The 14824-nt window shown below is 37.9% G+C and overlaps 1 protein-coding gene across 6 annotated transcripts in view; it reads right to left on the bottom strand.

Moving 5' to 3' along the window:
- The window catches only part of Ptbp3 (polypyrimidine tract binding protein 3), an 86315-nt gene that overhangs the window by 18168 nt on the left and 53323 nt on the right, over window positions 1-14824 (bottom strand). For all 6 annotated transcript variants that reach the window (XM_052716586.1, XM_052716581.1, XM_052716582.1 and 3 more), the window contains 4 exons: window positions 12661-12825; window positions 8101-8211; window positions 6714-6888; window positions 672-749 (listed from right to left, as the gene is read on the bottom strand). In XM_052716586.1, the coding sequence (XP_052572546.1) occupies window positions 672-749; window positions 6714-6888; window positions 8101-8211; window positions 12661-12825 (529 nt within the window). The remainder of the gene's footprint in view (window positions 1-671; window positions 750-6713; window positions 6889-8100; window positions 8212-12660; window positions 12826-14824) is intronic.

Genomic DNA, 14824 nt, shown 5'->3' with positions numbered 1-14824 from the left:
CGGCCCCCTTAATGCATATTATTCTGTTTTAAACCAATCTATCACTTCCAGATGCCCAATAATTAAAACTGGAGATTCAAACAAGCAAACTCTATGGGGTTTTCTGTTTTCTTTTGTTAAAAAAAGATTACCTAGAACAGTCACATAAAGATGTGTTTCAGTGTATTAAAACCATCAATCAACTAGGACTTAATATTTAATCTCAAAATCAGTCTTTTTGAGTTAATTCTATTCTCCCCAACAAAGACAATAGTTAAAACTTACAGAATTAAAATATTAAAATAAAAAATTATGCCGGGTGGGGGTGGCGCACCCCATTAATTCCAGCACTTGGGAGGCAGAGCCAGGCAGATCTCTGTGAGTTCAAGGGCAGCCTGGTCTACAGAGAGAGATGCATGCAGGACAGGCTCCAAAACTACACAGAGAAAGCCTGTCTTGAAAAGCAAAAACAAAACAAAACAAAACAAAACAAAAAATCCACAGTAGAATTACTGAAGTGCACAGTGGAACTAGAGAAAATTGTTTGTAACTATAAAGATGCTGAGCATACTAAGTAAGTTACTCCATGGTTGTTACATCTAATATTTTAAATCGTTCAAATTTGGTGAGCTCCTAGAAGACAAAGAATTTCATTTAAAGAACCATTTTAAATTCAACCTGAAAAGATTTACCTGTAGCTTGAGGAAATCCAATGGCAGGGGCAAATCCAGCAGCCCCTGCATATGGAGAAGAAATTATACCTGGTGCACCTGTGAAGAAGAGAGGTTATAATAAATAATAGTGCCTGCTAACTATGCTTATCAATACACTATGAACTGCCCATATGAAAATACATTATAAATGGAATTGAACCATTATGGAATCATAGAGTTGTTCAGTAGGTAATCCCTAAAGTATAAAAGTCCCTACTGTCTCCAGAGGCTGAGGGCTTTCAATTGGGTTCAAGGATGAAGAGCATAGCTTAGCTGTTAATTAAGTCTGGACTAGGCTAAGATTCTGGTGTTTCTCTAGAGCATTTTTTTTCCTTTATGGAAAGTCATCAAATGCTTGTTAAACTATACTGTATTGAAGTAGCACTGGACTGATGAAAAGAAATAATGAAGCTGGACATTGTGGCACATGCTTTTAATTCTATTACTGAAGCAAGAGGATCATGAATTTAAGGTATGATTCTGTTTAAACAAACATGAGATAAATTTTTGTCACTGAGATGTTTATAAGATACAAGAGTATGAATTACAGAGACTTCACTACGATGGATTAGAAGATATCTCTGCAAGTTAAGGGAAAGTTTGAGCTAGACAGTACGTTACTACAAAGCACAGTGCCATGTATATTTAGACAAACAATTCCAGTCTTTTCTATAGGAAGCCTGGTGACAGTGTCAATAAAACAGGAGTCAGTTCCAATGGAGGAATCAAGTGTGAAATGACTGTAAGATACCCAACTGAAAACACCAAAGCAAACTTGGAATAATTAGTATAAGCAACACACTTAGAATAATGTGGACTTAGCCCTGAGTGTCTACAGACAAAAGAAGGCTCCAGTAAAAAGTGCATAAACAGTAAGATGATCAGGGCTGAAGTGAAGGAAGGAAAGACAGACAACAACAGCTTTAGGAATGGGAAAAACAGTGATCCCTGGGATCCTATGGACTACACTAAAAATGTGGGAGGCCTTTCAATAGGAGTTATACAAGAAATAAAGAGAAAGGAACAGTTTTCAGGGAATAAAAAGAAATCAGACTGCAGAAGTCCAAGCAAAGACTCAGCTATTTCCATTTGTATTTCCACTTGGAAATAATCTGTTAGAAAACAGCCTTCATATTTCATCTTATTAAGAGATTACATAGAATTTTAAGAAAAATGGTTGGAGACCATTAATAATTATTTATAATAATTAAGAACAGGTACTTTGCATGCATCTAAAAAATGTATCCATGACAGAAACTAAGGTAATACAAATTAAGACAAAACCTATTTCTAAGTCATCACGCACTACAAAAAGTTTTTCCCAACTCAAAGAAATACTAAGTACCCTGGTGTGATCATTTGGCATTTTGTAATGTACTTAATTATTACATTATTCACCACATCTATGTACAGTAACATTAATTTTAAAAAATGGCATTGAGAGCAGGCAAGATGGCCAAGAGAGTAAAGTGCTTGCCTTGCTTTTAATCCCCAGAACTCACATTACAGAGCTGAGTGAGCCTGGTGGTGCTCAGAACCCTAGCCTTCCAAAGACAGATACAAGCAGACACCTAGGCTCACTGGCCGGTCAGTTTAGCTGAACTGGTGAGTTCCAAACCAGCGAAGAGATCCTGTCTTGGAAAGAGGGTAGATGGTGCCTGAAGACTATACCTAAGTTTGTTCTATGGTCTCCACAGGCAAGTAATTATACTTATTTGTGTATGCTAGTAAACATACACACACACAGACACCACAAATACATGAAGTGCCACTAAAAGTTTTCATTGTTGGGCTAGAGAAATGCCTCAGTGAACAATCCTGACAATTTTCAAGTTTTTAGAAAAAAAAAAAGCTATATATTATTGTTGTAGCTGGCAAAATTTCACAAGTTCTTTTGTATTAATTTTCTGATTTTGACAAATGAATTTAAGGATACTGATTGCCAAACATGTTGGCTCACACCTGGAATCCTAGCTTAGGAGGCTGAGGAAGACTGTTATGAGCTCAAGGCCACCCTGCGCTACCCTGTCTCCAAAAAAACAAAACAAAACAAAACAAAAAAACCACAAAACACAGACACACAAAATACCTTTGTTCTTAGTAAACATTCAGTGAATATTTAGAAGTCGATCATATTTGCGACTTACTCTCCAATGGTTTCAAGTGGGAGATACAGCTATAAATATATACAAAATCAATTGGAGATGATAAAGTAAATGGGGCGTGACAGTAACAATGGAGAAATATGAATGGAGTTATTTATGCTATTCCTATAGCTTACGTTATTTTAAAAACAAAGCCACCTAAAATACTATAAATTTTAGAATATAAGTAGTGATCTTTGTATGAAAAAAATATTTGTTTTTTGAAACAGGGTCTCTTTATGTAGCTAAGGCTTGAACTCACAATCCTTGTCTCTGCCGCCTGGGTACATGCACTGCCATACCCAATATAAGTAAATATCTTTATAACTTCGGGCTAATAACTATTTTTTATATAAGACTCCTCACACTGAACAACAATCACATCATATAATGGAAACAATAAACTTGACTATCAATAAGCCCAAATTGGGAGAAACTTTCTAAATAGTCAATGTTGTTGGATAATCTTTTCCTACACTGTAAAAAAAATGTCTCTGCCTAAAGCTCCTTCTGATTGATTTAATAAAAAGCTGAGGGGGATGGAGAGATGGTTCAATGGTTAAGAGCACAGGCTGCTTGTGTCTCTGCCTAAGGCTTTTTCTAATTGCTTTAATGAAAAGCTGAGGGGGGTGGAGAGATGGCTCAGTGGTTAAGAGCACAGGCTGCTTTTCCAGACAACCTGATTCCCAGCACCCACATGGCAGCTCACAAGTGTCTGTAACTCCTGTTCAGGGGATCAAAGACCCTCACACAGATATAGATACAGGCAAAACACCAATGCACATAAAATACAAATAAATACATAAAAAAAAAAAAGCTAAACAGCCAATAAGCTAGGCAAGAGAAGATAGGCGGGACTTCTGGGCAGAGAGGAATTGCAGAGTAATCAAAGGACACAGTTTGTCAGCAGACGCAGAGCAAGTGGGACATGCCATACTGGGGAAAAGTAAAGAGCCACATGGCAGAAGGTAGATTTAAAAAATTGGGATAATTACGTTATAAGAGCTAATTGGAAACAAGCCTAAGCTAAAGGCCAAACTTTCATAATAATAAATCTCCTGTTATTATTTGGGGGCTGGCAATCCAAAGACAGTCCAACAAGAAAGCTTTCTACACAGAAAGGACTAGAATATGGAATTCATAAGCAAGTTCTATCACTGGGTAGTGGTAGCAGAGGCCTTTAATCCCGGCACTCAAGAGGAGGAGGCAGACAGATCTCTGAGTTTGAGGCCAGCCTGGTCTACAGAGCAAGTTTCAAGAAAGCCAGGGCAACACAGAAAAACCCTGTCTCAAGAAACAAAAAACAGCTGGGCGGTGGGGGTGCACGCCTATAATCCCAGCACTCGGTAGGCAGAGCCAGGTGGATCTCTGTTGAGTTCCAAGGCCAGCCTGGTCTACAGAGCAAGATCCAGGACAAGCACCAAAACTATACAGAGAAACCCTGTCTCGAAAAACAAAACAAAACAAAACACACACAAAAAAACACCAAACAAACAAAAGAAACAAAACAAGACAAAACAAACAAACAAAAAACAAAAAACAAGAAACTACACATAAAAATTGAGAAGAATTGAAGAGAAAATTTATAAAGGGTGTCCAATGAAAAATGCTCTACTTTATTAATAGTGATAAAAACTTCTATGTTAAGGTATCATTACAGGGCTAAGGAAACAGCTGTCTATGAAGTGCCTGCCATGCAAATATGAAGGCCTGAGTAGAGAAGAGGGTGGAGATAAGAGGATCCCGAGGGCTCGCTAGCCAGCTAGTCTAGCCAGTAAGTGAGCTCAAGATTCAGAGGTGGAGAATGACAGAGACGACAAGTGAAGTCAAACGCCGGCCTCCACGTGCACAAGCACACATGTGCACACACGCACAACCTTTAAAGTGATGTCAGAGGAAAGGAGAGTGTGCAGTCTCCAAACCAAGAGAAGCAAGGAAGGAATCGGTGTCAAATAGTAGAGAACAAACTTTCATATAAGACATAAATATTTTTCTCTGATAAATTACATTTAGAATGTAGACATTATTTTGAAGTATCTTATATTCAGAAACCAAACTCTTATTAATTTTAATTTTCAAAGGTGCTTCTCCTTTCATAACAGAATATTTGTTATATCAGTATATATATAATATATATTTTCCAATTATTGTAATAAAACTTGTTCTGCATTTGATAGTCAAGTGCTTGCAAGCTTAAATTTGTCCTAATTTCTAATGACAAAGACAAAAAGGTTTTACTTTAAAATAGAATTACAAACTATTTTCTACAAAAATTTTGGAAAACCAATTAGTTATTTTAATGCTTTACTTTTCTCACATATAAAAGAAGTTTGAGCTAGTCATGATGGCACACTCCTTTAATCCCAGCACTTTGCAGGCAGAGGCAGACAGATATCTGAGTTCAAGGCCAGCCTGGTCTACATAGTGAGTTCCAGGACAGGCAGGGCTACATAAAGACATAATCTCAAAAAATGAATGAATAAATGAATGAGAGGGGAGGAGAGAGGGAGAGGAGGGAAGAAGGAAGAAGGGAGGAAGGTAAGGAGGGAGGGAGGGGGATTAAATACTACTAGGTATCAGTAATATTTTAAGGTGTTACTTAGCAGAGGAAAATAAACCCTAATATTCAAATTTAACTTTCCTCAATAATAAATATTACTTTTTAGATATATAAAGCTGAAAATTAATCTAACGATACATGCAAGATAGTCAATCCATTTTTTTGGCCTTTACATAAAGGTTTATCTTTTTTAAGATTTTTGTTGTTATTGCTTGTGTTTTTGGTTTTTTTGGAGACAGGGTCTCTATGTAGTCCTGGCTGTCTTGGAACTCACTATGAACACCAGGGCTAGCCTCCAATTCACAGACATCCTCCTTCTTCTGTTTCCTGATTAAAGGTATGTGCTACCATACTTGGCCATTAAGATTTACTTTATTTTAACTGAGTGGTGGTGGCGCATGCCTTTAATCCCAGCACTCGGGAGGCAGAGGCAGGAGGATCTCTGTGAGTTCGAGGCCAGTGTGGGCTACATAGTGAGTTCCAGGACAGGCGCAAAGCTACACAGAGAAACCCTGTCTCGAAAAAATCTTTACTTAAAGTAAAAATTTACTTATTTTAAATAAGAGGGAAGCTCTTCAAACCTACTTTTGCAGACCTAATTTGGAAAGCAAATATTTTCAAGGGGTCTATTTATTGTAAAATATTAATATTCACATAGCTTAAGACAAAGATGAAGTTTACTGCTTAAGTAAAACAGAATAAGATCAATTCTGTTTGAATAAAGGAAAAACAAACTGCTAATTTAGGACACTGATTTGAAAACTAGTACTCTTTTGTTGTTGTTGTTGGTGGTGGTTCTACTGTTGTTGTTGTTGTTCGAGACAGGGTTTCTCTGTGTAGCCTTGACTGTTTTGGAACTTACTCTGTAGACCAGGCTGGCCTAGAATTCACAGAGATCCATCTCCTCTGCCTCCCACGTGCTAGGTTTGAAGGCGTATGTCACCACCAGACAAGTTATCATTACTTTAAAAGAAAAATTATTTTTCTCAAGAGCACTTAATGCCAAAATTCTGCTTACAAATCTGCATATTTAAAATCAAAGTTAACATTAAGATAATTAATTTAAAGCAAATAAGTAGCTTTTGGGAAATATTATTAATGTGTTAATGTTTGAAAAATAACTTGGAACAGAATTTCATACTTCTATGTTTTGTGAACTACCTTATTAAGGTTTAATATACAGGCGTATTTGTTTCTTTAGAACATATGCTTTCCTTTAGAAGTCCCAAGAGAACCCAAGAAGAAAAAGACTGACATAAATAAGTGAAACTCTAACTTTAGAAAATTTGCTCTGTGACTGAAAAAGGAACTACTCACCAAAAGCAGCAGCCATAGGAGGTTCAAGAGATGGCTGACCATCACCAGTAGGAAGGTCTAAGCGAGTGAAGTCTCTGCTTTTGTCATTATTATATTTCACATTAAGGCTGGTGAGCTTGGAGAAGTCAATCCGCAGAGTGCAGCATGCATTATAGATATTCTGGCCATCCAAAGCCTAAAGCAGATGAGAAAGGGACTGGTGTTTTGTCAAGACCATACTGACTCACTGACTGGTCTCTTCTGAGACAGCACCAATCCAACACTAAGCAGAGAGCAGAGGACAAAGGGCCAAAGATCTAGGTTTACTTTTATTATTCTCAAGTAGTCAGATCAATGAAAGAAAAAAACATAAAAGCTTGGAAAACTATTGTATTGTATTATAGAAACACTATTATTATGGTTATTTTGTCCACAGTAAATATATAAAGGTGTTAATTTCATACTTCAATTTCATTTTAGTATAATTTATATTGGTGAGTATAATGTATTGATGAAACACCACTGTAAATAGTATGTTAGTCATATTACATAAAATATTATCTGCCATGTTTTTTTTTTTTTATAAATTTTTTTTGAATAAAAAACAAAGGGAGTCAGTCACTTGTGACCAAAGATCAGTAATCCTCCCCTTCGCTAGAATAAATTTACCAGTGGGCTATTTGTGGTTACTGCCTGCTTTCACAAATAGTCAAATTTATAAAAACAGGCACAAAACCCAAAGAATATGTCAACTGTATGATAAACATGCAGCTAGAGGATACAGGAAATGAAAAGACTATTCCACAAACTGTATTGAGAAACAAAAGTATGTTAAAATTGTGTCTCTATCTCTAAACAAGTAACAAAGCAGAATTAAGGTTAATGACAGCTTTCCAAGAGAGCTGTAGCTAATGTGACCAAGTGTATTACTTTGTCTCATTAAAACAAAACCAAAGATTCATGTACTTAAAAAAAGAAAACAACATAGATTGACAGCAGCATATTTCTTAAGGTTTAATGCCTTTACCAATTCAGAGCTCAATAACAATGAGAGCTGAATATGGTTATAAAAGTAGTGAAATCAATCTCTGGCTGATTGAAGACAAGTAAATGAAACCACAAGGTCAAACATCTACTGATCAGTCAGACTGCATCAGGAGTGCTATGCTTAGGTACAGATTTAAATGTGACCAACAGCAATGAGTCTCAGAGATCTGAGAAATGATAGACTAAAGCTGCTTTTTCCAATGGGAAAGCAGTAAGTTTTAGCTTAGAAGGAAACAATACAGTTTACAACAATCAAAAGGCACATTTAATAAAACACAAGGAGCAAGTGAGATGTGATGGCTCCTTCAGGTGTCTCCAAAGTGAGTGACTAATAATAATGGAAAAGGAAAAGTATAATTACCATTTTGGCATAATGTGCATTCAGTGAGTCAGCATACTGAAGCAAGGCTTGAAACTGATTATTCTTTGTAAAGGTGATAATCTTCAAGACCGTGCCAAATTTAGAAAATATCTGGAAAAAAGGGTTTGTTTGTTTTAAGACAATCTCTTGTTATGTGGTTCAAGCAGGCCTCAAATTCATGATCTCTTACCCTTTAATATGTAAAATATAATTTTCTCTATTAAAACTTCTGGTACAAAAATGTCTTAAAATAAGCCTAAGATGTTAGTGTCCTATGCACGATACTGGCACACAACAGGTACTCAAATATTTAACCAATTTTGTAGTATGTACAAATGGTACAATTTTAAAACAGAAGGCTATAATAGTTATTAACTGAGAGTGATACAATGATGTTCACAAGTGTATGAATTAAAATAAGAAGTCAAATAAGTCAATGATTTATCTCACCCCTGTAAGTCACCAGCTACTTCGGGAGGCTTTTATAGGCAGAAACAAGACGATCAAACACAGGCTTGTTCAAATCATAAAATACTTTTTAAGTACTGGCAAATTAAAGAGCAACAAAAATGGTCTGCCTTTCTTGAAACAAAATAAATAGGCAAAGGAAACCATAATGTTTGGTTATATCAAAGTATTATAAGAAAAATAGGAGCAAGAGAGAGGAATGAGATTAAATGGAGTGCATTGGTAGAGCAAAATTCAAACCAGCTCTAGCTCCTCTAACTTTAAGCACACAATCTAGAAGGGCATTGTGGTTTGAGTAAGAATGGACCCACAGGCTCATATATTTGAATGTCACCAGGGAATGGTAATATCTGAAAGGATTAAAACGATTAAGAGGTGGGACCCTGTTAAAGGAAGTATCACTGGGGGTGGGCTTTGAGGTTTCAAAAGCCCATGCCAAGCTCAGAGTCTCTCTCTTTGCCTATAGATCAGGATGTAGCTCTCAGCTACTGGTCGAGCACCTGCTTGCTTGCAGCCCAGTCCCCACCCCATGATGATAATAGGCTAAACTTCTGATACTGTAAGCAAGCCTCCAATTAAATGTCTTCTTTTGTAAGATTTGCATGGTCTTGGTGTCTCTTCACAGCAACAGAACAATGACTAAGTCAGGGTGAAGGAGATACAGTGTTGAGGGAGAGGACTTAAAGTAAAAGAAGACTCTTTAAGTAGGAAACATCTGAGATGACTGAATAATGGACATCAGCCAACTGATGTTGTAGGTTAAGGAGTATCCCAAGCGCAAGAAACAGAAAGGGAAGTAAAGATAGGGCTAAACTGGAGAACAGAGAACACAGATAGACAGGGTTCCAGAAAAGACAAGGTGTTAAAGCATTTTAGGTACCGAGGATAAGTGAATGGGGGCAACATTTGTATGTGAAGCCTAAAGGCTTTGGTAAAGATTTTTTTTCCCCATTGCCCTAGGAAGAAGAACTAAACAATGACTTCTGTAACTAAACACTGAAAATCTTAACCCAACTGATGGTACTGAGAATTGAAAAGTCCTGCTCACCCAGGATTCCATGATCTTCTATATAAGAAAGTCTGTTACTGTTTGGGGAAAATGCTAACTAGACCATTAGGACATGACCTCATGACACCAAGTGCACCTGATGGATGGTGGTAATGTTGAGTCATTGGTTCAAAAGTACCTTTTTTAAGAATATAAATAAGCAACAGCATTACAGAAGCAGAGGCAAACACTCTACTGATAGGTAATAGAGGTCGTTATCTTTGTGAAAGAAACAGAAAAAAAGACCAGTTACTAATCAAGTCTCCAGTACTTTGACTGTTAAATGCTACTTTGTGCAATAAACAGAAAACAAATTTAACAGAACAATGAAACCAATGACTTAAGCAACTACTAAACTACTTTTAGGGAGGGACAAGGGTGGCTACAAACATGACTGTTAAAGTTCCCTAGGAAATGCTTCACAGGTGCACTTTATTTTGAAAATGGTACTTAGATAACTATTGAAAGAAACACAGTAGTCCTACTAACTGGTATACTTGGTATTTACACTCCTGGGAACACTCTGGGAAAGGATCCAAGTCCTATCATAAACTGAAATGCTAATGGTGGAAGTAAGAGTATCTAAGAGCCCGCTTATTTATATGTTTGAATTCAGGTAAGATGTATTTCAGTTTTTGAACATACACACACCCACCCTGCAATTCTTCATTTAGTCATATATATCCAAAGGCACATGTGAGGGTTTGAATGAGCATGTCCCCCAAAGGCTCCAATATTTGGATACCTGGTTCCCAGAAATTGGAATCAAGGAGTAGACTACTACAGTGACAAACCTGACCGTGTTTTTTTTTTTTTTGAGAAATGTGAAAGACTTTGGAATTCTGAATTAGAAAAGTGGAGCTCAATGGGTCATCCTAGTGGAAACTTGGAAGACAGTGGTGCTGGGGACTATGGAAGCCTGGCTTAAGATGTTTCTGGGGGGAACAATAATATTAGCAACTGGGCTAGAGACCATTTCTGCATGTTTTTGGCTAAGACTGTGACTACTTTCTGTCGTTGTCCTAAGAATTTGCCTTTAGCTAAATTTGAAAGTAATAAACTAAGCCAGTGCTGGTGGTGGGTGGTGGTGGCAGCACACCCCTTTAATCCCAGCACTCAGTTGACAGAGGCAAGTGGATCTTTGTGGGTTTGAGGCCAGCCTGTCAACAGAGCTAGTTCTAAAACAGCTAAGGCTACACAAAGAAACCCTGTCTCAACCAGATCCCCACCAAAAGTGATAGACTAATTTCTTTAATGGAGAAAATTCTAAGACAGCCTAGCATTGATTGCTATGTGGTTATTAGTGATCACACTTACGCAGATCTACAATGGATAAGAGCAAGTGAAGCAAAAGAAGTATAAAGTGTACAGTTTGAAGAGAAAAAGAGCCTCAGGAGAGGAGCCAAGGCTTATGTTGAGAGATAAAATAATGGTGCCTAGCTCAACCATAAAGCAAGCAGCTGAACACAGCAGTGTCATCCATGTGGTTCTGGCTTTAGAGTCGTGAAGGACACATGAGTAAAGAGATTGTGGAATCTTCTTACAGAGTTTAGGAGTGGCCATGGAGTGGAGCGTGGTGGTTTGAATGAGAATAGCTCCTATAGGCTCATGTTTGCATATCTGGCCCCAAATTGGTAGAACTATTTGGGAAGGATTAGGAGATATAGCCTTATTGAAGGATGTGTCCCCAATTTTACTCACTAGAAAATTATGTAAGTAGGTGACCTTCCAATTTGTAAATTTTAAATATCATTAGCCCTGATTTAGTGGAATATCTCTGATAAGACAGTTTAATGCACTAATGAATTACCTACAAAGATTACACTGGACATAAGTGATTATCTAACATAATGCATATCATATATCTGTGTATATACTAAAGCTTATTATAGATCTTCCCTTCAGAATTTATATATACATATATACATATCTCTACCTACCTACTTACCTACCTATCTATGTGTATTTTTTTTTTGGAGGGGGGTAGTTGAGACAGGGTTTCCCTGTGTAGTACTGGCTATCCTCAAACTTACTCTCTAGATCAGTCTGGCCTCGAACTGACAGAGATCTTCTGCTTTCTAAGTGCTGGGATTAAAGGTGTACACTACCACTGCCCAGCCAAATATTTTTATTTATAGGGGTGTGTGTGTGTGTGTGTGTGTATGCGCGTGCCATGATGGTAATGGACTAATAATAAACCTCTGAAACTATAAGCAAGCCCCAAATTAAATGTTTTCTTTTAGTAAGTGTTGTCTTGGTCACGGTGTCCCTTCATAGCAATAGAACAATGACTAAAGACAGGAAAATAATTCAAATTTGATAATTTTTGACATGGGGTTTTGCTATCAACTGGACAATCCTCCTGTTTTAGCCTCTTAAGTGCTAGGGTTATAAATGTATTTCACTACATTAAAATTGGAATTTTTTACCCACTATTTTCCCTCTAGTGTTTGGTATTATTCTCGTAGTTACTGGTATTAGGAATTGAATGTAAGATCTCATGCATGAAAGTTATTCATGCCACGTGTCTCTACCACTCAGCTATATCCTAAGCCCTGCCACTCTTATGCATCTTTTAAAATCTAAAATTCAAGTTAGGCCAGGTGTAATGACATAACACCTTTAATATCAGCACTCGAGAGATCTACGGTGAGTTACAGGACAGGGGTATATAGGTCGACCCTGTCTCAAAATAAACAAAGGAAGAAAATTTAGAAAAGGGAGGCCGTCAAAAAATACCTGACACAATTTCTTCTATGAAACAGGATGGTAAATCTTATTTATTATTTAAGCAGATAATGAAAAGAAAATATCAATCAAATCAGTAAACAACAGATGGGGGGGGGGAAGAAGGTTACTCTGTGTAGTGCTGGCTGTTCACTCTGTAGACCAGGCTGGCCTTGAACTCAAAAGGATCTGCCTGCTTCTGCCTCCCAAGTGCTGGGATTAAAGCTGTGTGCTATCACACTCAACTTAGAAAACAGATAATAACTAAAGTTTGAGAAACCACCTTTGATTCTGCTTTCAGAGAGTTTGTTCCTTACCTGATGAAGAACTTCCAGAGTGACAGGGTAAAACAGGTTTTCAATAATTATCCGGAGTACAGGGCTCTGTCCAGCCAGCACTGTGCCTTCATTGGAAGGAGCTCCAGGAAGGGACAGGTTTCCTGACTGGACAGCACTGACAGCCTGCAGTGCAGCTTGGGCTCTCTAGAAAACAAGCCAAAAATAAGAAAAAAGAAAATTACCACTTTTGATCACAGAAGCAGTGAATGAATCCTGAAGCTGAGATGACATAAAACAATTCATTCCCATATACTTTATCTGGATGCACATATCCCAAGTAGTAGAGAGGCAAGTTTTCAGTGTGCTTGGTTTTTCTTTTTTAAAAGATGGGGCTCAGGAGATGTCTCAGCCAATAAAGTACTTGTTGTGTAAGCATGAGGACCTGGGTTTGATCCTCCAAACACACATTGAAAAAAGCCAGGAGCAGCGGTGCATGCTTTTAGTTCCAGCATTACTGCTTAACAATTCAGTTCTAAAGTCTTTGGATGACTTAAGGTAAGTGTAAATGTGACTGCTGTGTTAGTGGGGAAAGTAAGTCATTATTATAAGCAGGCCTCCCTGCCATGGAACACCATGAACAAGCGGAGGAGCAAATCCACAGCCAGGGCTGCCTTGCAAAGGGAAATCTGGACCCAAATAAGGAAAAGAAGGTATCTATGGGTGTGTGTGTGTGTGTGTGTGTGTGTGTGTGTGTGTGTGTTGCTTTCAATGTTCACTATCATCTGAAGAGCATGAGAAGAATCAAGAGATGGGTGGGGAGCAGCTGATTGAGAATGCCAGAGCCCAAGGAGTTAGAAGGGTGCCCACAATGATATAGGTAGCCAATGTGATGAAGACAGCCTGAGCAGGTCCATCCATGGAGTGGGCAAGCAATGAACTGGTATGAAGAGCTAGCCTGGCAAGGGGTGTTAGTGTACAAGCAAGCTTCTAATACATTTCCACTGAAATGAAACAAGGAATTGTAAAAACAACTGGTTCAGAGCTGTAGCAGGAAAAGCAGAAGGTGAGTGTGAAATAATTTTGGTTTTGTAGTATTTTTGTTATATTTTCCAGAATGCAAAAATCACTGAAATGATAAAGGTGATATGTCAAAAGGATACAGAAAACAACTTGAAAGGGCTCCCACTGAACCAATCCAAGAAATTTGAACATCAAAAGTCATCTATAAAACAAACAGAAACCCCTAAGTCCATAATGCTAACTAACAACTGATAGCTAGTAAAGAACAGCATTTATGATATCTCCAAATGCCTATGCATGAGATATTACTTCTTTCCCCCTTTAAGTTGGGACCTCCATATCTGCAGGTACAACATCTAAACACAAATGAAAAAATTTCCATCCACACACACACACATACCCTTAGGAGTTTTTGTTGAGACCAGGTCTTGCTATTATGTAGCTAAGGCTGGCCTGGAATTTGTCACCTTCCTTTCTGAGTGCCGGGTACTACAAGGGTATATATCACCACACCTGGCTGTATTACAACTACTTACATAGCATTCACGCTGCATTAGGAATTTTAAGTAATCTAGAGGGAATGTAAAGTGTACACAACAATGTGTGCTTATGGTATATACAGCTATTACACCATTTTATAGAAGTGGTTTTAGCATCCTTGGATTTTTTTAGAATGGGGGGGGGTCCAAGATCCCACCTCCTCCCTCCCCCCACCCAAGCCACTCCCTATCCCCACATCCTCCAAATCAAGGTCTCCCATGGGGAGTCAGCAGAGTCCAGCACCACCACCACCACCACCACCCCACCGCCCCCTCCTCCGCATCAAGGCTGCGCAAGGTACCACACTGCATGAAGTCACATCTGAGCTGGCTTTAAAATATACTGTGTGGTCCCAATAGATCCTAAACTCATGATCCTCCTAAGTAAATGTGATTACAAGTCTGTACTACCAACCCAAATCAGTGTTGACTACCTTATTCTTAGTTGGTAGAAGAAATGCCCCATTTGTAGGAAGCATACACAAAGTACCAGTCAATAATAAAGGAGCGGGTTGGTCATATACTCTCAAAAGGCTTGAGAATTGAAACTTTATACTCTACCTGCATATATTTTCTAAACATGAAGTGAAAGGAGAATAGGTACAACCTGCATAACATTAACTGTATGTATATGTATATGTATA

The sequence above is a fragment of the Peromyscus californicus genome, unplaced genomic scaffold, assembly GCF_007827085.1.
Source record: "Peromyscus californicus insignis strain IS unplaced genomic scaffold, ASM782708v3 Scaffold_5__1_contigs__length_169319896, whole genome shotgun sequence".
NCBI classification, from domain to species: domain Eukaryota; kingdom Metazoa; phylum Chordata; class Mammalia; order Rodentia; family Cricetidae; genus Peromyscus; species Peromyscus californicus.
Note: the sequence above shows the minus strand (reverse complement) of the source record. Positions and strands in the feature narration are given on the sequence as shown.